The 22,243-nt window shown below is 41.0% G+C and overlaps 2 protein-coding genes across 4 annotated transcripts in view; one reads left to right on the forward strand and one right to left on the reverse strand.

Moving 5' to 3' along the window:
• The window catches only part of grik4 (glutamate receptor, ionotropic, kainate 4), a 378,192-nt gene that overhangs the window by 69,229 nt on the left and 286,720 nt on the right, over positions 1 to 22,243 (reverse strand). The gene's annotated exons all lie outside the window — the stretch shown is intronic.
• On the forward strand, positions 15,133 to 21,151 carry LOC146559687 (uncharacterized). 2 transcript variants are annotated; one of them, XM_085244793.1, is made up of 5 exons: positions 15,133 to 15,170; positions 16,362 to 16,413; positions 18,400 to 18,555; positions 18,800 to 18,895; positions 20,201 to 21,151. In XM_085244793.1, exons 3-5 carry the CDS (start codon positions 18,451 to 18,453, stop codon positions 20,516 to 20,518), a joined length of 519 nt encoding a protein of 172 aa, XP_085100919.1. In that variant the 5' UTR covers positions 15,133 to 15,170; positions 16,362 to 16,413; positions 18,400 to 18,450; the 3' UTR covers positions 20,519 to 21,151. The 2 variants fall into 2 exon arrangements, with proteins under 2 accessions (XP_085100919.1, XP_085100918.1); XM_085244792.1 differs by lacking the exons at positions 15,133 to 15,170; positions 16,362 to 16,413 and having other exon boundaries at positions 17,951 to 18,555.

Raw genomic sequence — 22,243 nt, forward strand, 5'->3', positions numbered from 1 at the left:
CTTCACCTCCTCAATTCTCACCCTTTTCCCTCTGAAAACCCTCCCAATCTAGTCGCCCCTGTCTTATCTACCCTTTATGTGCAACTCCTTTTTTATTCTCTTAGTTTCTCTTTCATCATTTTAGATGGTTTTTCATATCCTTTGGCTTTCAACGATTCCTCTTTCTCTTCTTTTTTGGTCTTTTCACATAACTGGACCATTCATACATGCACATATGCACACACACACACACCTACAAAAATACCCAAATGTGTGACTACTCAGTGTTCATAACAATGAAGTCAGCGAATGATGAGATCCCAGGAGGGTTGATGGTGCTTATAGGTGGACACCCTGTCAAGAATCCTACTCCTCCTTCTCTGCCATCCGTGTCCATGCACAGACATATTCCTTTGCAATGAAAACTTGTATGAAACCGATAAGTGAATACGGAATTGAATCAAAAACTTCTTTAAGTCAGTCAGCATCCTTCAGGTCTTCTCTCATTGATCACATCTCCCTAAACGGAACAGAAACGCTGAGATTATATCGATTCTTTAGGCACCAGGGATCTCCGCTGATTTGGGATGCATCTCTGCTGCATGTGGTACAACACCGTGTTACTGAAACGCCGATATCTCTACCAGAAATGTGAAGTTGTTAGATAAGCCTTTCAAATGCAAGTTTGGCTATATAGAGACTTTTGTATGCATGCTGTGCAGGGAATGTTAAGGAATGAGTGCTGCTTCAATATTGTCACTTTTTTTCAGATGCTGAATAACAAAGGTCTCAGCATTTCAATGAGCTGGAGTCATCTGAACATTTTGTCTGTTTGAAAAACTTCTTAAAAGAAGTTAAAAGTGGAATTAAAATTAATGGAGTTTGCTGAAGTTGAGAAGTACCGGTCACTGGCAGCAGACAGGAATGCAGCAATAATGGCAAATGAGTCAGAACAATGAATCGCAGTCACACGTTCACTGACTCACCGGCTTCTACATAAATTAAATGAGTTTTAAGGACTGTCGAACAAGTAGATTAAATGTTTCGACTCTTACTAAGCAGAAATACAGTCTGAATAAATAATTTTTGGCTTTTTGAGAGCAACACAACATCACACTGAAACACTGGCAACCAGTAAAGTTCATGTTTCAAATCTGCTATCAAACAGAAAATCTTCACATCCTGTAGAAGGATAAAATCAGGATTTTTACCCCCCTTATTTGTGTCACCTTTATGAATGGAGACAGTTTTTCTGTCCTGAAATATTACCTCAAAACTTCATGGTCAACCAGAAAAATTAACGAAAACTCAAAATTTTATGTGTCAAATGACTTGATATGGTATTCAGAAACAATTGGTAAGTTCAGAAACAATTCATTTGTGTGTTTTTTCTTTCTTTTTGTTTGTTTCTCAAATTTTTATTTCATCCAAGAATCATCCATTTGCAGCAATTTTAGCTTTGCATGCCTTTGGCTCACTAGCCGTCATTTTGTTGCAGTAATCTGCCAATGTTTACTTTTTTTTGCAGAGGGAAAATTGCTCCAGTCAAGCAGCATGCACAGGGTATGGCACTGCACTAGAAAGCAGACTGATAGCCTTTCTTGTTTTTGATCCCACTTATCAGAGACTGTGCCAAAGCATATGGACTGGAGGGGCAACCAACCTTGACAAGGGGGTATTTGGCTCAGCTCACTTTGCTATTTCACTAACAACAAATTCAAGCACAGACAACCGACTTTAAACCACATCAATGAACTGGTAATGAATTACAACCATACACACATAGCACACTCTCACACTCTATCCTTGACATATTTCCAGATTTTTTTTGAAGTTTTTGAGTGAGATCATCCTAGCTGCACAACCTGAAGAATGACTTTGTTACTTCTCAAAATCTGACTTGCTTAGGCCCAAACAAAATCAGGGTCCTCCTCCTCCTCAGTCATGCTTATGCTATTGTGTTCATCACCATTATGCTATAAATTATCTGACAGCAACAGGTAACTTTGGCGAGAATAAGGCACGGCGGGCCCACGGAGTATCATTCAGAGCCATCTTTATTTACATCTCACCACAACACCCAAACCCCTGAGTCCCCGTGTTTTTAACTAGGCGGGCGTGATTAAGGATGCCGTGCAGTGCGTCCGCCCTCCCTGCACAGCACCGCAGACCACGCCCCACCACAGTAACATTATTCTTGAAATGGCAGAGACTATTATGTTTAATGTGGCAATAACAACAAACATGGAGTTACCTGGTTATCAAGTAGTAATATTCAAACTACCAGCTTCTACTTTCTTCCACTATGCTAGCTATGCTAACTGCTAACTGCTAGTCCCCTGATTCTGACTCCTAGCTGTGTGTACTTGACTCAGTCACATCAGGTCAACAAAGCTGGATGCACTAGGTAATTAAATTTTCCTGTCATGTGATGCCAGTGGAAGTTATGTTGTTTAAATGCCTCTCCCTGACACTTAAGGTGAGACCATTAGCACTTACCAGCTATTTAGCACAATATTTTTATCACTATTTTCTTCTCCATTCAAAACTATCTTGGGTATTTTTCCCCCTTCTTCTTCTCTTTTGTCCTTTCTTTTTCAGCTCCCAGAAGGTTCACTACTCCTCTTTATTAAGTGGCTTTTTTGTTGACATTAGCTTTGTTTAAACAGACCATTTGCAATGGGTGCTAGTAGAATAAGGTCGGTCTCCCTCAGGGAGCTCAGGTCTATCCCCCTATGCAAACTTTGAACATTGCCGCTCCCGTAGTTTGTCAACTTTCAGGCCCCCCCACTGGTTTGGAGGCCAAGCAGTTACCTGCCTTACCTGGCTGCAAGCAACACCTCTTGCTGGCCCCTGTGGCCTGCACACAAGTCTGCCTCTTACCTCTCTTACCTGACACAATGACTAAAATACTCCCCAACTACCACATTTCTCACATCTTTATGTCTCTCAAATGTTTCTCTCTTTGACCAAAACACTTCAAATTCATATTTGTCTGTTCATGATACTAATTTCCACGATTCCTTTCTCTAATTTCTGCATTCATTTACTCATCTTAATCTTTTCTTCTTCTTAGTAAGTCTCCGATTTGGCTTCTTAAGTTGACTCTTTACTGTTGAGACCAGTGTTTTGTGGGTAGAGCTGAATAAAGACACTGGTTTATGACCTGTGAGGTGTCTCTTTCTCAGGACAGAGACTGTGATGTGCTTGTACTATTGCGCAGGTGGGCATTGGGACATTCCACTTCTCATTCTGTCTGGTTAGAGGCGGTTTTACGTTGTCTGTGAAGGGAGCAGTAACAAATCAAATTTTTTGGCTTTCATTCCTTGGAACAAGAATACTGTGAGAGTTTGAGAAGAAGGGTGCTTTTTTTTAAACTTCTCAATTGTATTGCTTCTTCAACCAGCAATTGGACCAGCAATTCAAAGACTTTTTCTAATGATGATTTCACTTTCTAACATGATGAACTTGCACTAAGTCACACAATGTGCCACTGGAGTGAAAGCTGAGTACATTTTGCATTAAATCATATGACTAATAATAGATGAGTCATTAACTGTATTTCACAACATTTTTGATCCGTTTCTATCAAAACATCCTGGACAGGTCAACTTAAAACAGCACCACAAGCATTAACAGGCTTGATCTGATCTCATAAGTTAAGCAGGCAGCTTTATGGCAACACCGTCCAGATCAGTAGAGTGTATGTTTAGCCTTTTAGCAAGCTCAAAAGCTAGCTTCCAGTGTGACTGCTCTGCTTTGTGATGAGGAAGCCAGTTTGAGGAAAAAAAATATGATTGATCCGATGATTTAACAGACCCAAAAAGTTCAGACAAAGAGTTGAGGTATGAGGGCAGCTGCGGAGCAGTGTCATATATCTCTCTGGGTCTTTTATAAAGACCTCTTTTTATACACTGTTGGTTAAAAATGTTGATCAGTGCAGTTTCAAGTAGGCACGTGGCATTTACCAAAGTTTCTCCGATTCTAAAGGCTTCATTTTTTCTGCTCTGCAAAACGCAGATGAAGTCAGAGCTGTCAGCAGTGATAATCATCTCTGACAATTTGTAAAAAAAGAAAGACAAGTCCTCTCCACCCCTTATCCAGCGTGGTATCGCTGTGAAAGAGAAAACAGACTCCAGTAGGCTATGATTGAGTAACATTCCTGCAAATTGCATATTGATTTTCCTAATGATAAAGTGCTAATTAATGACTTCCCTCCTGCCACTCTGGACAAAGGCTACAACATGCTCAAACCTTTAGGCCTGAGTCTGGTCGTTGCTCTGTGATGAAATCCATTTCTAGTGGCGTACTGATTATTCTCTATAAGCTGGACTCTTCATGTGGTGTTTTTGGCAGTAAGTCATGCTCGTATCAGTTACCATGTAAATTTAGGCTGAGCTCTAAAGCCTCCTGCTTAATTACGGTGTTCTCAGTGAGAGCGGGACAGGCGGAGAGGAGGAGGCGAGAGGCGTTGTGATCGAATGATGCATGTCATGAATACGGACTTGTTATGCACCTGAAATGTAATAGCAAAATTGGATAATTGATTTACTGAATTATTTGTTCACGAAATACTGGTGCTGCTGCAGGGGTGGACATGAAAACTGTAATTGTAGCTCTTCCAATTACTCACTAGTTGCGGTGACAACATTGCTCACTGAATGCAGATGGACTGGATCCAAGTCATTTCTCTTGCACGGGGCGCTAACATGTCACTTACATCATTTCTAGCAGCCACCTAGTTTAATTCACTGTGAGATGACCATGAAATTAACATACCATATATCTTGGTGTAGAAAGCTGGGGTTGATACATGAGCTTTGTTTCAAAGCTTCTAATAGCTGCATACATCAAAACAATCTGGCAGCATTCCTGCAGTGTGTTGAAAACAAATGGGCAATTTTATTCCATTATTCATAGAATTATGTCTGACCTGCAACAGTAACAGCTTATTTGTGAGCCAGAGACCTTATGCCCTGAATAATTCTTGGACTGGCGGAGGCCAAAAACACCATGAATATTGCAGGCACCAGCATATGTTTAGAATGTGAAACAGTCTATCTCTTCTCGGTAATCGAATTCATTTGAACCCCAGCAGAATTTCTAAAGGAACAAAAAGCACATAAAATGAAACAAAACAAACCCTATAAAGTTTTAAAAATAATCCCTTCAAATTACTTATGAACGTTTCTTTTAATTGCAGAGTTTCACCTCCAAAGTGCTGGAGACTCGGCAGTGAGTGGCTGAATTACTGACCCAGGAAAGGTGGGAAAAACAGGAGGAGAGCAGCAGATAATGGAGATGAGACTCCATCTAAGCTCTGTTCATATCAGCGAGGCCTGGAGTGTTTCACATCGATCACCTGAGTGTTTGCCATCAAGCCCAAGCAACCCTCAGCTTTGGGACCAGACGTTCCACTATGCGTTAGAAGATTCACGGCAGGAGAGGAGCACACTTTTAAAAAATGCTGGTATGGCTAAATGGATACGAATGACATCTAACACTTTATGTTGAGATTTGTTTTAGCTCACTGTAACCAACACACAGAATTTTCTGCTCTCTAGACAAAATGATATTTAACCATATTTAATCTGCCATAGCTCAGCGCTATAGTGGCTGAATTGATGGTGAACGGGGCTCCCTGTGATCTTTTGTGCCATAAAGCGGGAGATTTTTCTGCCAAGTTCACATTTGCTTTTGCATAAGCATTCTGTTTCTGTTTTATATCTAATTTTCTGCTTCATTATATTGCATGGCGCTCTCTGGCTTCAATGCAAGAAATATTAGTAATCCCCTGTAGCTGCTTTCTGTCCTCAGTGGCCATCAGTGCAGATTCTGTGTGAAACTGCTTTTATTTCCTTGGTTTACTGTGTTTGGGGAGCTTTTCTTCAGCTTTCTCACTGTAATTTAGAGCGCGAGCATCTTCCTATAAATTCTTTGCGCTACTCTCGGCTCAGTCAAAAAAAACAAAAAAACAAAAAACACGCTGCCAAATCTGCAACCAATTTAATTGGATCAGCAGGCTGATGGGAACGCTGTTAAGCTGTTAAGCATACAGTATACACAGGCATTACAAACAGCTCAAACTGAAATGAAAGCCATCTGGTTTAGGAAGTCATATTCATACTACGATAGCAATACAGATAAAATGAGTTAAATTCCCAAATCAGCTCTAGCACAGGATCTTAAGATTACCATCTCCTTAGAAGAGTCACTTTTAGGTGCATCTTCTAAAGCACATAATGCTAAGATTAATAATGTATAAGTGTTCGCATCCATCCAGGCAATTTTAACTGCCTATTTAAGGTTCTGGGGGTGGGGGCTGGAGCCTACCCCAACAGCTTTACGGGAAAAGGTGGGGTAGACCCTGGACATCTCAGAGCTAGTACAGACAACCATTCAGGTTCACATTCAATCAGCAGAAACATCAATTAATCTAATGTGGAAGGAAGCAAGAGCACCTGGAGATGACCCACATATTCAAACTCCACAGAGAGCTGACCACCACACCACAGCGGCACTCTATAAGAGGTTTATACTTTTATAATTTTACAGAAAAACAAACTAATAAAAAAATACCTGCCTTTAAGACAGCATTGTAGGCGGATAAACAACTAGATGTGATCAGGTCAAAGATCAGTTAAGCTCGACAGCATTTAGTTTCTTTGTCACAATAACAGCTATGTGTTTCATCAAAATAAAAGCTCCATCAGACTTATTAAAACAGCAAAGAGCTGGACATGTTTGCTCTGCACATCACTAATGACTTTCTGGCAGGCGCTAAATGGGGTACAAAGCAAAATCATTGGCAGAACTTGCAGAAATGCAGAAAGACGCATGGGTTGAGAAACACAAGCAAATGCACACTTATTAGGTTTTAATTAAAAACAATCATATGAGTATAAGTAAAAAATAGTATCTGTCCAATAACATGTTGGCCTGTCTGCTGTTGATTTACAGCTAAAAAGAAAAAAACTTCCTTAAGTTCCTTTAACTCTTAACTGTCAAGACCTTTTTATGTTAAACAGTGACAAACGTGCACAAAAGTCTTGGGAGAACACATAGATGGTGATAATTTAGGAGTAGAGAGGAGCTCCTAACTAAGTGGACACGTAAGATCTTTGATAAATTTCACATAAAATGTTGTGAAAGGTAAAGGGAGGGATTATGGGAGTGATGGAGGACAGCAAAAAAAAGAAAGTTATGGAGCACAGAGAGGAAGTCAGGTATGAAGTCAGCAACCAATTTCAACTTTCCAAATCAGACCCCTTGGTAGGCTGTAATTCAAGATCTGGGATTTGAAAGATAATAGGCTGTAATACAATTGTCAACACTGAGTCATCCAGACATGGGGCTCACAGGGAGAGTTGGCGGTAATAGGGCAGACGCAGAGTAATCAATACACCATAACTCCCTACACATACCAAGGCCCGAGTCTGGAAAGTGGAACGCTACACTAAATTGTTTACTTTCATTTAACAAACACGCTGCTACCGTCTGGCTAATCTCTAAAGATAAAAGGAGACTGGGGCACTTCAAGTCTAATAATTTTATGGTAAGCAAGCCTTCTCAGGGTGTGTTTTAATACTGTTAAAAAGTTATGTTTAGAGTGATAAGGCTTAGAGGTCTGACTTACATATTAAACACTCCAGGTTGCCGGTAGTCTCTCGCATAGACGCTTCCCAATCTCTGCAGTCGAACACTCCATTTTTTTCCATTAATGTGAAGCTTTCTAAACGTCTAAATGTTTTCAATCAGTTCTCCCGGAGTCTCCATAAAATTATAATGACTTGAATGTGAACAGACCTCACGCCCCGACCTGTTAATCCTTAAAATTAGACATAAATGATTAATGAATGCCATTCACGAATGCTGATATGCATGTGAATGCATTTGTCATTCCCCTCGCTTTATGTGAGACAATGGAAAAGTCAGAGCACAAGACTTAAAAGAGATCATTCCCCCTCTGTGAAGAGGTGATTACCTAGGTATCTAATCTGTCCTCCAATGGCCATATTTTAGACTTAAAATAGCTACCCGGTGGTATGCTAATCTGAGTGGAATCAACTTGATTTTTGTAGCACAGTAATTCATATAAAAGGTGTCTTTGGCACAGTAGGTGTCTGTTCTCCTGGTTCCATCACACCCTACAAAGCCAGCAATAATGCATCATAACTGTAAACCCTTAGAGGCGTTTTCCAATTGCTTATTTGCCACAGTTAAATGGAACTTGCGAAAGATGATATTTTAATAAAGTCGATTGTCTTCTGTGGCAATAAATAAATGATTAAGACATGAATGAGACCCAGATTATTAATCGTCTGTGCAATCAGATATAGTGTTTAATGAACTGATTGCAAGTGCGAATGAGGCAATTTACTCAGTCGCCATGTCAGAGAGGTCTGCAAAAATCAACCAATCAAAATTTCCTGTTTTTTGTGTTTGTTTTCACATAAAAAATGGAAGAATTGCTGTTTAATAAAACAGAAGATTGCCTGCAACTCCTAGAACTGGATAAAAAAAACTGCAATATAAGATGAATGCATAGTAAGGTTCCCTGGGCCCTGATGCAGGTTGATATTATTACTTCAACAGCGGATGATGACTTCAAGGAAATTCAAGGAGTATTGTTCTCCCTTTTTTAAACAATAAAATGCATTTAAATCCCATTTTATTGAGCTGGCTCACACTTCTCACCCATAATACATTTTCGTCTCTAAAATTCAAAGCACAGAATGGTCGAGCCTTTTGACTCCCTTATTAATGATGTTATTGGATAGCTAATGGTGCTGAGAGACTGCACAGATGAACGAGACCAGCCACTCAGCGTATGGATGGCGGTCTTAATAAAATATCATCTAAATCAAAACCAAAAGAGGAAAGGGTGCACACTTATTAAAGTATCTAGCTGTCTGCAGCTGACATGTGAAGTGTGTATAATGGCTGTGAGCCTATGATTTCCCAGACTGGGCACTTTTGGTTTATAAAGTCATAGAGATTGCTGATAATGAAGAAACTGTTTACTAGGTTTTCTGCTGTTGCTCCTTTCTTTCTAGGCAACTTAAACAATGTAAATACAGCCACTCCACATCAGTAGCTTTTTAATAGAGCAATCAAGATTATCTGGGATTCAGTTGATTTATTAAAATTGCAGTTAGGGCCATAAGGTTTTGGACACCGACTCTTTTTTGTTTCACTTTCAGCTTTAATTCAAGGGGTTTCAGAAAGATTTTGTATTAACTGTTTAGGAATTACAGACATTTTCAGACACAGTGCCCCAGGCTCAAAAGTAATTAGACAAACTAATCACTTTAAACATAAGGATTATTTTTAATAATTGGATGAAAATCCTTTGCAATGACTGGCTGAAGTCTAGAACCCATGAACGTCTCCAAATGCTGTATTTTTTTCCCTTGAGGAGCTCTGCCAGCTACATTCAGTTGCTGCTTTTTTGGTGTCTTCCTACCTTCAGTCTTGGATTTAACAACATAACAGCATGCTCTGTGGGGTTTAGATCAGGTGACTGACTTGTTCATTGATGAATATTCATTTTTTTTTTGCCTTGAGTGGCTTTTTGCCACTTTGGGTCTTTATCCATGTGCCTTGTGAGAGTCTGTCCTAATATTTTTGCAGCATTTGACTGAATCTGAGCAGGAAGTATATTCCTGCACACTTCACAATTTATTCTGCTGCTTCTTCCAGCGGTGACATCATCAGTAAACACTAGTGACTTATTTCCACTGGCAGCCATACATGCCCGTGCCGTAAAACTGCTTCCATCATGTTTGACAGATGATGTGGTATGCTTCAGATCACAAGCTCGTTCTCTCCTTCTCCATACTTTTCCCTTCCCATCATGCTGGTACAAGTTCATCTCGGTTTCATCTGTCCAAAGGGTTTTTTCTGAAAAAGTCTGATCTGGTCTTCCTGCCCTTCAGTGTAACCAGTCGGTGCATTATGTTGTAAACCCTCTGTGTTTCCTGAAGGCCTCTCTTGATTCTAAATGGTAAAATGATGAACTGGTACGTATAAAGTAGGGCTGGGTATCGTCACTGATTTCTAGAATCGATTCAATTCCGATTCACAAGGTCCCGAATTGATTCGATCCACGATTCGATTTAATTCGATTCGATTCGATTCGATTCGATTTGAATCTGGGAAATTCTGACAGTCAGAAATATTATAATTCAGATCAGTAGATTTACATATTTTTGTATCTGTAAAAAGGAAGCTGACACACGCAAGACTTTATCAAAGGTGTAAGCGTCACAGCAGATGCCTTTGTGTCAAAGTAGCTGAGGATAAAACAGAAAAACATGAAGGTGATTTTCCTGGCCTGGGATTTTATAAAAATATTCTGCAGTACATCAAAAACGAAAGAAAACCATTAATCAACACATGAACATTACCTCTGAAGTTACAGAGGTTTTACTAGAGACACGGCTAGCCGTTTTGCATTTTGCGTAATTTAAAAAGTTTAAATTTGCTCAGAAGCCTATTGAACCTATTGAGAAATTAGGTTTTCTTTTCGGAAGTATATAAAACGGAAAAAAAAAACGTCGGCCGATAGCGCTGTGGTAGACTTGTGCTTAATAAACAAGCGAATAATGAAGAAAACAGATTTTTAGACGGGAAACTGTTGTTGAAGTACAGAGAGAGAGAGAGAGAGAGAGCTGTGCATCATGGTCGAAGCAAAACAGCAAAAGTCAGAGTGAATCCATGACGATGTTTATGTGAAGCTTAGTTTGGATCTTCTTTTGCTGCTGGTTCGGTCAATATTGTTTAGAGAGACATCAAACTAACAGCTTTAGAATCAGCGCATAAAGGGCGTGAACACAAAGCGCGGACCTGCCGACAGATCAGAATCAGCAAGCTGTCGGCTTTCAGCCCCGACTGTGAGAAAGGCAACATCTAACTGATTCTGATCCGCGGGTCGCGCTGTGTGTCTAAGTCTTTGTGCAGAATCCATGTTCCTGCTCTCATTTACTGTTTTAGCTGTTTGGTGGTTGTTGAAATTTTGTGAGATGTCACCAGAGATTCTGGCATTTCGGGCAAAATAAATTTATATTAAAAAATCGATTCAGGATTTTAATGAATCGATTTTACGTTATCCAAGCCAGAATCGATTTTAATCAATAAATCGATTATAAAAACCCACCCCTAGTATAAAGTGCCTTTTACTCACTTTTACCACTCGCAGTGCTAAAAGAATGAAACCTCATGTCTCATTCTCCATATCGCACACACTGTCTGCTGTATCTAAGCACTTTTACCCAACATTCACAATCCAACGGGTGCGCCAGGTGCAACTTCTAAAGATACTAAGCAGGAGCTAAGAACTGACTCACCAACCTTCCAATTTGTAGATGACCCCGTTTACCACATCAGCCAATCCAGAGCTGGATAGTGACACCCCTGCCTCCTTGTTCTTAACTGATTTGTTACCAAATAGAAGTTTCCAGATCCTATTTTTAGTCCTCACCTGAGCACTACAGCTCTTTCTCAGTCATATTCTGTTTATTTTTGAGCCTCTGAAAATAGTGGACTGTATATATAAATGTTTATAATTCTTAAAATATTATACAGTTAATTTGTTGAACCACTAGAATAAAGCTAAAAGTCTGCACTTGATTAAAATCCACTGTGGTGGTGTCCAAACACATATGTACCTAACTGCAAATCAATCTCTGTCCTACAGTCTGATGTATATTCTTCCAGTAAAGCTTACATCTGAAACCAAACTAGCTAAGAAACAAACAATACCACCTTTCCACCTTCACGAGGTCAACCCGATCCCGGGAATATTATAAAATGGCCAATTTATAAACATTAGGATGAATGTCTACGTTAGGAGTGCATCAGTTACAGCCACTAAACAATTCCCCCTTCAGCCCGGGGATTACATTTGTTTATGGAGAGTATTTATGCCACCCCCTCCAGCACTAAGTCAATAAATGCAATTGTAAGCAAAGTTTAGATGTCATCTTTGCGCTGCAAACAAGTAGCAGGTCAACAATATTTGGTGACACAGACTTGTTTTTGACATAATAGTGACATAGTTTATATTCTGGCTGGTTGCCGCTCTCTGTTGTCACCGTCCACGTAGCCTATTACCTTTTCTATTACTCAGCTGATTGATTCTCAAACTCTGTGTCTAAACAGGAAAATATGAACTTTACATAAGCCGTGGAGGGGAATTAATTAAATCCCAATCATTTTCACAGTCACAGTGGCTGCTCTCTAAAGCAGTTTGACTGACAAGACTTATTTTGGGTTTATAAATCTTCTGTACCATGGTGCACACAGGAGATGGAGGGTGAGGTTGATGTGAAGTGTTTTATTTATTTATTTATTTTTTTATAGGATTGCTTCCTCCATTCATTCGCATTCACAGATACGGGACAAGAAATTTAAACAGAAGAATAAACTTGTGAAATTGAATTCTGTATTACCTAGACAATATTTTTTTGTTTGTTATCAAGGCCAGACACGCCCAGAGAGCAGGACACAGCGAGAGACACTCAGAGGGAAAGACACAGAGCGAGAGAGAGAAAGGATGCAGGATGCGTGTTTTTGGCAGAAAGAAAAGAGGTGAAATTATACGGACAGACGGCAACTATTATCTATCACTCTTTATTCAAGCGAACTGCACAAAAAGCAGACGATATTTGGAATAAGAAAGGGAAATTTATGAAATTATGTTTGCGCAGCTGGGAAGGCGGGCGTTACATTTCATCTGCGCTTTAGTGGCACATTCAGTCACGGAGCATTTTATCATTTGACAGCATTGGGAGGAATAATTAGAGGCATGGAGCATGTCGAGCCCAGAACCCCAACTGGCCAAGAACAAATGGCAGAGAGCACGTCAGTGTCTGGTTAAGAAAAGGGATTAACTAGTGAATAACAGCATCGGCCATGCCTCAGAAGTAAAACCTCACACCCATCATCACCCTTCCATACAAACCTGACAATTAGCTCTTTAACACATATGGATGGAGAATGGGAAGGAAAGCTTTGGATTGCTGTAAGTGTATTTGCCTGTATTGGATCCGAGTGTGGAAACGCAGCCAGTTTGTTTTATCACTGCTGTTGGTTTATGACAGAAATTACACATCTTACTTCCTCGAGGCAGACAGACAGGCAGGTAGATAAGCAGGCCAAGATGTTACAGCTGTATGTATGTATGAGGGACGGGGATGTCGGGCGGGTGAGCGTGTTCATGAGTTTATTTATTTGAGTTTTATCATTCATGTGCGCGCAACTGTGCGCTTGTGTGTGCGTGTGTGACAGGCAGGAAGTGCGTTGGCAGCTTTTCAGGCATGGATGCATGACAATGACTACAGTGACAAGAGGGATCACGGGTATGCGGAGGGGAAATGGAACATGAAGAACAAAACAAACAGGCGGAGGGGGTATATGTAGGGGGTGGGGTGGGGGGTTGAACTGATGGCCCCCGTTTTGCACAGAAGGATAATATGTCAGCCGGCACAGTGTGTTTTTGGATTGTTTTGCGTGGATGAGAGTGTGTGTGTGTGTGTGTGTGTGTGTGTGTGTGTGTAACAAAGAAAAAAGACAGATAAAGAGATAGCACGCTTGCATCAAGACTCAAAACAACATCGCAACGTGAAAGTGTGTCAGAGGAGGCGCTGCTAGGCCCAATCTCGTGCTCACCTAACCTTCAAATGACATTAGGCGCCCCGTCAACATGCGATGAGTCACTCCCAACCTGATGTGATTTATTCAATCGTGCAGAGTAGCCTGGATCGCGGGACACAAATCACCCAGATGGAAGCCAAGGAGCGGGGCTGGGGCTGCGGGCTACGTGTGTGTGTCGGCAAATGTGTGCGCCTAAGTGGATTCGTGCACTTCTTGGTTGTTTTGACCGTCTGCGTGCATGCGCCGATCAGATTGTAATGTGCACGTGCATGAGCTGTGTGCGTGCGTGCTCCATTACGTGCAAGATGAAGGAGCTGCATGATGCCGGCCACTCGCGATCCATGAACCACAAAGTCGTCTTTTTCACAGAGAGAAGCCGTGAAAGCCCCGCGGAGCTCTACGGTTTCCCACCCTTTCCATGAATCATGTTTTTCTTTAAATCTCTCCACTCACTGTGACCCAAGGGCCAAGATTTCTATTAGCTCTGACAATTAAGGCTCAGGATATTAACAGCTGGTATTTAGTGGACTTAATGGGGAGTGTGGAAAATAAACTGGCACGGAGAGCTTTATCGCGTAAAGTAAAAGAAACAATTTTTGATACTCTCTGAGTGATGCCCATGTGCCTTTTCCACCTCATCACCTGTGTGTCTAATTCACCATCAACTAAAGGGAATTTGTGTTCCTAGATTAAACACTACATTATCCAGGACCAGAGTCTCTGAAATCACAGAGTAACATTAATGCAGTGAGCAGCATGTTTCAGAAGCTAATTTGAGGTGGTAATATCTAAATTGTTATGGCTTTGAACAAAGAGACAAAGATGAACAAAGAAGAAGAAAAAAGACCCTTGTACATCAGGCAGCATCCTGCGAATATCATTAGCGCTACTGAATAGTCAATGAATGGCCACTCTTTCACATTTCTAATCTCCAAATAGAACTTACAGGCACATGGACGGTTGCCATTTATAAGTAATGCAGATTAGCAAACAAAGAGCAATAGCTGAGAAGCACGATGGAAACAACTCATGTTGCTTTCATACATTTGAATTGTACACCCTAAAAAATTATTCAGGGGCTTAGTAAATATCATTATAATTCTAAGTTAGATGACCTTGATTAAATCTTTGAAAATCACAAAAGTGTTATCTTGAGTTGAAAATACTGAAAAGAATGCTTAAATTTTCAACACCAGTTTTTGAGTTGAACTGAGCTCTTTTGTTCAAGTTTATTTAAAAGAAAAAATTCTGTATTTGAAACACAGGGTGCATTATTTAAATCTACTCAATATATCTCATAGAAAGTACTCATAATAACTGAGACACTGGTATTCATACTTATCATTGTCTTTAACTTTAATTATTAATGGTTCAAAAATCAATATAATTTTGTCCCCCAATACTAACTTAAAACTTTGAGTAAGACTAATGACCTTTGGCATGTACCGCACGCGAGGAGCATGGCCTCATGGGAGATTTTCTGCACGTTGAACGAGACAGACACACATCCACTGCAGACTTGGTAACGTTTTCAGGTAAGTGACCATTCTTACATTAGCTGTCTTTATCCACACCGTTCTTTTATAACATGTTCTGAAGAAAGCGTTTGTCATGGTGGCTCACTTTTCGCAGCGTGTTTGTGCACGTTAATTTAAGTTTTCAACCCGTCTTCCAGTCAAGGCGGCGGGAAACCGCACCCTTTTATCCTTTTACGTTCTGAGTCGCTATCTGCGTTCCGGGTAATTTGACCGGAATGTCCCGGTACCAGCGACCTGACCGTTTAATTGGGGGCATTTTAGGAACCACGTGAAAGCAGGTGTGCTCAGACATTTCTAGAAAATGGCCCTGTTGAGTCGCGGTGCGGGAGCTGCGGTAGTCACGCGGCCTGACTCACTCTGTCAGGTTGTTCAGGAGGAGATGAACAGATGTCACCAATGGCTTTGGTAACTAAGAAGACCTGCCCGCGGAACAGTTCATAGCAGCAACCATGCTGCTTAGCTTTCTTGTTCTATGTGGGGTCTTTCAGAGCATATAAGACGCTGCTTTCAGCTTTGTCCCGAACAGGGCCAGTTTTTGAGAGAACGCTGACAGGACCGCCCGGGTCAGCAGATTACCTCATCCAGGGCCGGTCCAAAGTACTATGGGGCCTTAAGTAAATTTAGACTGGGGGCCCTACTTCCTTTCAGATCCCAGAAAATAATGAAAAAAAAAAAAACTTTGGTCCTTTTGGTCAAGCCAAAAGTACCATCATTTCCAGTATAGTTAGTATATAGTTAGTATAGTATAGTTCCAGAAACACTCAGTTTATTTAAATCCAGGTTGAAGACTCACCTATTCTCTGCTGCATTTGAATAAAGCACCAAATCCACACTTTTAAGCTTAAATTTCAAAACTTACATTTAACTACTGATTTTATCTACTGTTGTGATTTTATGTTTTGATTTTATATACTGTTTTGTTTGTTAGTTAGTTTGTTTGCTTGCTTTAATCAATCTTAAATCATGCTTTTTATTTGTTTTTGTTTCTCTGTAAAGCACTTTGAATCACCTTGTTGTTGAATTGTGCTATACAAATAAATTTGCCTTGCCTTGCCTAGTTACTCCCAATTTACATAAATAAATGTTTATTTCAATCCAAGCTAAACTTTCTTATAAGAGATTGGTGTTATGGCAGATTACTCAGTGACATGTTTTGTAATGATAAAGTTTTGATTTGTATTTTTTCAGCACCATCTTCACCACCAGGAAAAAAATCTGCATCAACTACAAAGTAAAGCAGGTAATTTTACTCAGAGGACTTGATGTGTTAAATTTTGGAAGGATATGATATTGTTTTATACAAGCTGAGTAGTGGATGGTGATACCACCTAAATATTTATACTGGTTTTGTGGTGGGTTATTTTAGTCATACAAATGCCAAATCTAAATTTTGAGAATTTTTCAGTTCGGTAAATATATTGATGAGTTCATGGCCTGTCATCCAGTGTCACCATGAGTATAGGCGCAGCCCTTTAAGTGGGTATTCCCCTTGTGCGCGCAGCACTGAAGTATTTTAGTCCACGCCCACCTGCTGTGTGGGTCTCACCCTGGTCTAGTATAAGTTACGGTGAGACCAGGAAATCGGCTCTACCGTTTTTCTTCAGCCAGCCAGAAGATGTCCAGCGAGACCATCCGTCTGTGTCCATCCTGCCAGACCGGCTACATCATGTCGTATGACCGACATGCCGTCTGCGTGGGCTGCCTCGGTCCTCACCATGCGGACCTTGCCCTCACACCTTAATCCTATTGCTGCTCCTGTTAGCTCCTCCCGCCAGAGGAAAAGCAGCGGAGGTCAGCCTTTTTCAAGGCTGATGCTGAGGAGGCGTTCCCACTAAGAGAGGCACTCGCTGGAAGAAGCCATCGAGTTCTTCGATGGTGGGCCGGAATTGGATGATTCCACCCACCGTGAGGAAAACGGCAGTGGTGGCAGCTCCACTGCCTCCCAGCTGGGCAGCCTGGTGACAGAAGGGTGGATGAGCCGACGCTCATCCACCCCTGGCCTTCACATGTCGGCAAGGACGCCGCTCCCAGTTGTTGGTGCGCTGCTCCTGGATCTGCCTGGCATCATCCAGGAGGCAGCTGGTGAGAAGGAACTTCCCGTCCCTCAGCCTGCTCCACCCCCATCTGATGATCGTGGCTCAAGAGTTGGGAGTTCGCCTTGTAATCGGAAGGTTGCCGGTTCGAGCCCCGGCTTGGACAGTCGTTGTGTCCTTGGGCACCCGTTGCCTACTGGTGGTGGTCAGAGGGCCCGGTGGCGCCAGTGTCCGGCAGCCTCGCCTCTGTCAGTGCGCCCCAGGGTGGCTGTGGCTACAATGTAGCTTGCCATCACCAGTGTGTGAATGTGTGTGTGAATGGGTGGATGACTGGATATGTAAAGCGCTTTGGGGTCCTTAGGGACTAGTAAAGCGCTATATAAATACAGGCCATGATCTGGCGGGAAGGTATGGCTCCACTCACTCTCGTTGCCCAGATCCCATCTGGCCTCAGTTCCCAGGGATGATGACCAACCTCTCTGAGGCAGCAGCAGAGCCAGCGAAGATTAGAGCGCCGGTCTCTACCTAGGGCTTCACAGAGGGCTTCACAGACCGGAGTTTTCCGCCTGTTCCCCCTCTGGAGCCGAGCCTCGCTTCAGTTTTCGGCACCAAAATGACCAAGGTCGTTGGACAGCGACCGGCCCATCCCGCCAAACTTGACCAGCTGATAGCAAGGTTCACTGATCGCGCACATCAATGCACTGTTCAGTCAGCTGCATTGACTAACAACACTGATTTGCTAGCGTTTGTCATCTCCAGGAAGGTGGAGGAAGCAGAGCTGCCAGAGGAGCTGAAAGGCTTTCTCTGTAAAGCCGCTGACACGATTCTGAATATGTGCGCCACTTCAGCGGTGTGTTCCTCTCGCATCGCTGCCTGGCAGACGATGGTTCAGAGGGCAACCTGGCTCCGCCTCGTCCCTCTAAGATTATACAATCTCACAGGGAAATAGTGCAAGCAATTCATAACATAAAATTTAGAAGCTTAGTGGAAGATAATACTTTATGTTGAGGGTTTAGTCTGCATACTGAACAACTCCACTTATATGGATTTATGTCTGGATGTGTAAATTAATCTTTTGCATGTTAGAAAATAAGGTCCAGGTTGCAAAAAATGGTAGATTTTTATTTTTTTATTTATTTTTTTTGATTGAATCAGAATTTTGGCCTTCAGATTTTTTGTCCTCTCCCATCCAGGTCAGTGCAGCGTTTCATAGGATCACGACCCTGAACCTTGAACCAAAGTTCATGTCATCGTTGGACTTGTATTCATCCAAACTCCTGTCCTTGTTTCAAGCCAAGAAAGGTGCTGCTGGACAACGCCACAGGGCACAGTTAAACCTTCTGCTTCAGGTAAGGAAGATTGCATTTTCTAACCACAAAAACGTTCCAACACAGCATTGAAGAGGCCCTTCCACTAAAAACGGCTTTTCTTAGGTTTCTGTTCAATATTTTAGCTCCACAGGTGTTCTTACCTTGATGGTGGGTGTGAAAACAGGTCAACAACAGAAAAAAAATAGTTATGTTTAAGCTAGAAATGGTAAGTCATGTTTTAAATGTGCAAATTTTGCCTCAGTTGAGACTTCCTGTTTTACAGAGTGGAAATTCCATCGAGAAAAAACGAGAAGTCGTCATCAGATGTTTCATTGACCATCTGGGAGAGGATCCAAGTGCCTTAATCAAAACCTTTGAGGTTGGTGCAATAAATCTGTTTTAGGAATATTAGTACCGTATTTCCCGGACTACAAAGCGCACCTGAATATTAGCCGCACAAGCTAAAATCAGGGGAAAATCCTGGTTTGTACATACATTAGCCGCACCTGACCAAAAGCCGCAGGTGTTTCAATGTTGACTTATCATATGTAAGAGAATATGCACAAAGGGAATTGTCAGGAAAGAGATGGCTGTTTGGAGACACACCCCTTTTATTAATATCTTGAAAAACAAGTTATGGGTACATATTTGCATAACTTTTTAGGTATATGTACAAGTAGCGGTAATTACAAGTAGGACACATGTACTGTGCTTCATAAATGAGTAACAAATGTAGTACATAACAATAACCTGCAGCACACCAGAAAAATAGATTCAGACTACCTTTTAGGCTCAGGTGCAGCGACACGGCTTTAACAAGAAGAAAAGTCAGTCATTCACCACCATCTTTCTCTTCTTCCTGCGCACTGAAACCACCAAAGTCCTCTTCTCCAGTGTCGGAAACGAACAGGCTCAGGATGGCTTCGTCATCCACTCTCCGCTTCTCTCCTTCGTTGTCACTTTCAAAACCAAAGAAATCCTCATTGTCAGTGTCAGAGTCGAACACCCTCAGAAGGGCCGTGGCGGTGTCCTCCTCTCCATCATGCAACAGTCCAGCCCTTCAAATCCGTTGGTGATCATGGATGTTTTCACACTTTTCCACGCTGTCAGAATCCACCGGTGGAATTGAGCATAACTTGCTTTTCGCAAGTTTATCACCGCTCGTCATCCACACCTCCCGCTGAACGCGTAGCGCTACTTTGAAGTTTGTTTTTCGCGCTACTTGTACGGCACTGTGTTGCCTGGCGGATGGACATGTGACCAACATACCACTCTTGAACCCCGATACTGTGTGTCTGATCACATGCCCTTCCGCCAGGCAACAGCGGAACAAACAAAACAAATCTTACGATATGACAAAAATCATGGACAATCCAGAGAAAAGCCGCACCTGACTAAAAGCCGCAGGGTTCAAAGCTGGTGCAAAAAGTAGCGGCTTATAGCCCGACAATTACGGTAGTTTATTTTAGCTTGTGAGATCATAGAAAAGTTTTAAGATACTGTTCTAAAGAAAAAAAAACACTTCAAAGCATACAAAAGAATAGCATTTGCATTTGCTATTGCTATAAGATTTTGGAGCACAGTGTCTACATATTATGAGTACCGGTGATGTCATACAAATGAAACTTTTTGTTTCAATGTTTGGAAATATGTGAGCTTAAAACAGTTGTTTCTCTTTTTAAAGGACGGTGCTGATGCTGTCTTTGTTGAAGAGGCTTTGGCTGAGGAGGTGATGAAGATTTACCTGCTGCAGAATCAAGACAGGTCAGGCGAACCTACTGATGTGGGTATTGTTATTGAAGGCGTTACTGTTCTGGGCAAACTTGGGAATCTGAGCAAAGCCTGTTGCTATCTTTTGGGACTGTGCTATGCTCTGGATCTGAAATACCCCAAGAATTTCAAATGCACATTTGAAGCATTTCGAAAAGTGTTCATGGAGCTGGATCCAGGAAACCTTTCTGTCAAGGTTCAAAGACTGAAAAATGACCTCTGTTCATTGTAGACAAAATTTCACAGGGCTGTTCTTAAAGTGTTAGACTTGTTAAGTGACATGTAATGCTCATCAAAAGGTTCAGTTGCGACATTACATTGTTTTGACATTCCTGTTCATAAATAATGTTTGTACCATAAACTGTGTTTTTGTATTAACTTTCCAGATTCACATTAAGGTGTAAATGGTAGAGTATCATTATGGATGTTTTTTGGTCACTCTTTAGTTATAATCTTCCCAATTTTTTGGAATCAAAATAAGATGTTCAAAAACTATGTCACAGTGCAAATGGTTTTTTTTTTCAGGATTTATATCTTTTTGGGATCTTAATTTTATTTTTGTCATTTGACCTTTTCTGAAAAGGTAAAGCACTGCGTTCACTTGAGCCACTTTTATTCTTTGTATGGCAGGTACATTTTTCTTGTTGTTAGCATCAATATGCCAGTTTTACAGAGTTTTATCAAGCATGCCAATTTGGATGCAATTTTATTATATAAGGCTGTTGTGACTGAAATTTTATCCAAGTTTTATCCACTGAATGTAGAACAGATTTCAGCTCACTGTGTTCAGAGAAGGAATCTGCTAAATGTGTGATTCACAAAAAAGCTGTTTAAAATAAATCATTGTGAACAATGTTGAATTGACGTGGTTCTTTTTTCCTGTGTGTGTGTGTGTGTGTGTGTGTGTGTGTGTGTGTGTGTGTGTGTGTGTGTGTGTGTGTGTGTGTGTGTATAAATAAAATAAACACTTAATTGTAATTAACGTTTTTGCTTAAATTAACTTAAAAATATTAAGTAAATTGCACCATTATTTAAAAACAAATAATTGTAATGGTGTAGGTTAAATGTGCCAAGCATTTCAGCATTTCCTAATTAATATTTTATGTAGTTTGAACTTTTGGTTACTGTTGTTTTAACTTAGATTTTCAATTGTATTTACTCAATTTTGTATGTTACTGTAACATCTTTAATTGTTCATAACAACTTATTCCATTTTAGTTGGATTTACTCAATTAATAAGGTGTATTTAAGAGATGTGATTGTTTTTGCATTTACTCATTATTTTTGAGTGTAAAAGTGTTGCACCAAAATATTTAAGTAATTATCAGTTTTAGTTCTTAGAGTGTACATTGCATAGCTGGAAACATCAGGCTGCGTTCACCAGAATGCAGTACAATAATTCTACTTGATGATGATGATAAGGGGGGGAAAGGAGCATCTGTACCACTTCTTCCTTCCTTAATTCCTCACTCTAGATTAATAACCTCAGCTCGAAACAGAATAAACCAAACAAAGTCAAAACAAAGAGTGAAGACAGTCAAATCCTTAAGTAGGCATGACAAACCCTCCCCTCGTGATGGGTAGCTGCGTGAAGACGTTGATGAGCGTCTTGAGATGATGATTCAGGGAAAACAGATTAGGCAGGGGAGCAGTCTGGCAGGTCGTTAGTCAGGGATGTCAGGACCAGATACAAATGAACTGTCAGCAGAGGAGGAAGACAGAAGCAGGGAATGGTTGGACAAAATAAAGAGACAAAAGGAGCTGAATGGAAAGAAAGAGGAGAGGGAGAGAGCAGACGCCAAATGAATGGGAAATTTAAGGACGACTCCGATTTATGGGACTAACCAATTTGTGAGGGAACTGTGGAGTTCCAGAGCAATAATTTAAACAATTAACAACTACAATGGCATAATTGCATTAAACATTGTTAAAACATGCATAATTAATCTTGCATGGC

Source organism: Mchenga conophoros, linkage group LG14, assembly GCF_057382185.1.
Source record: "Mchenga conophoros isolate Kocher_MC1m ecotype Shallow Benthic linkage group LG14, M_conophoros_male_GT1.1, whole genome shotgun sequence".
In the NCBI taxonomy this organism is placed as follows: Eukaryota; Metazoa; Chordata; class Actinopteri; order Cichliformes; family Cichlidae; genus Mchenga; species Mchenga conophoros.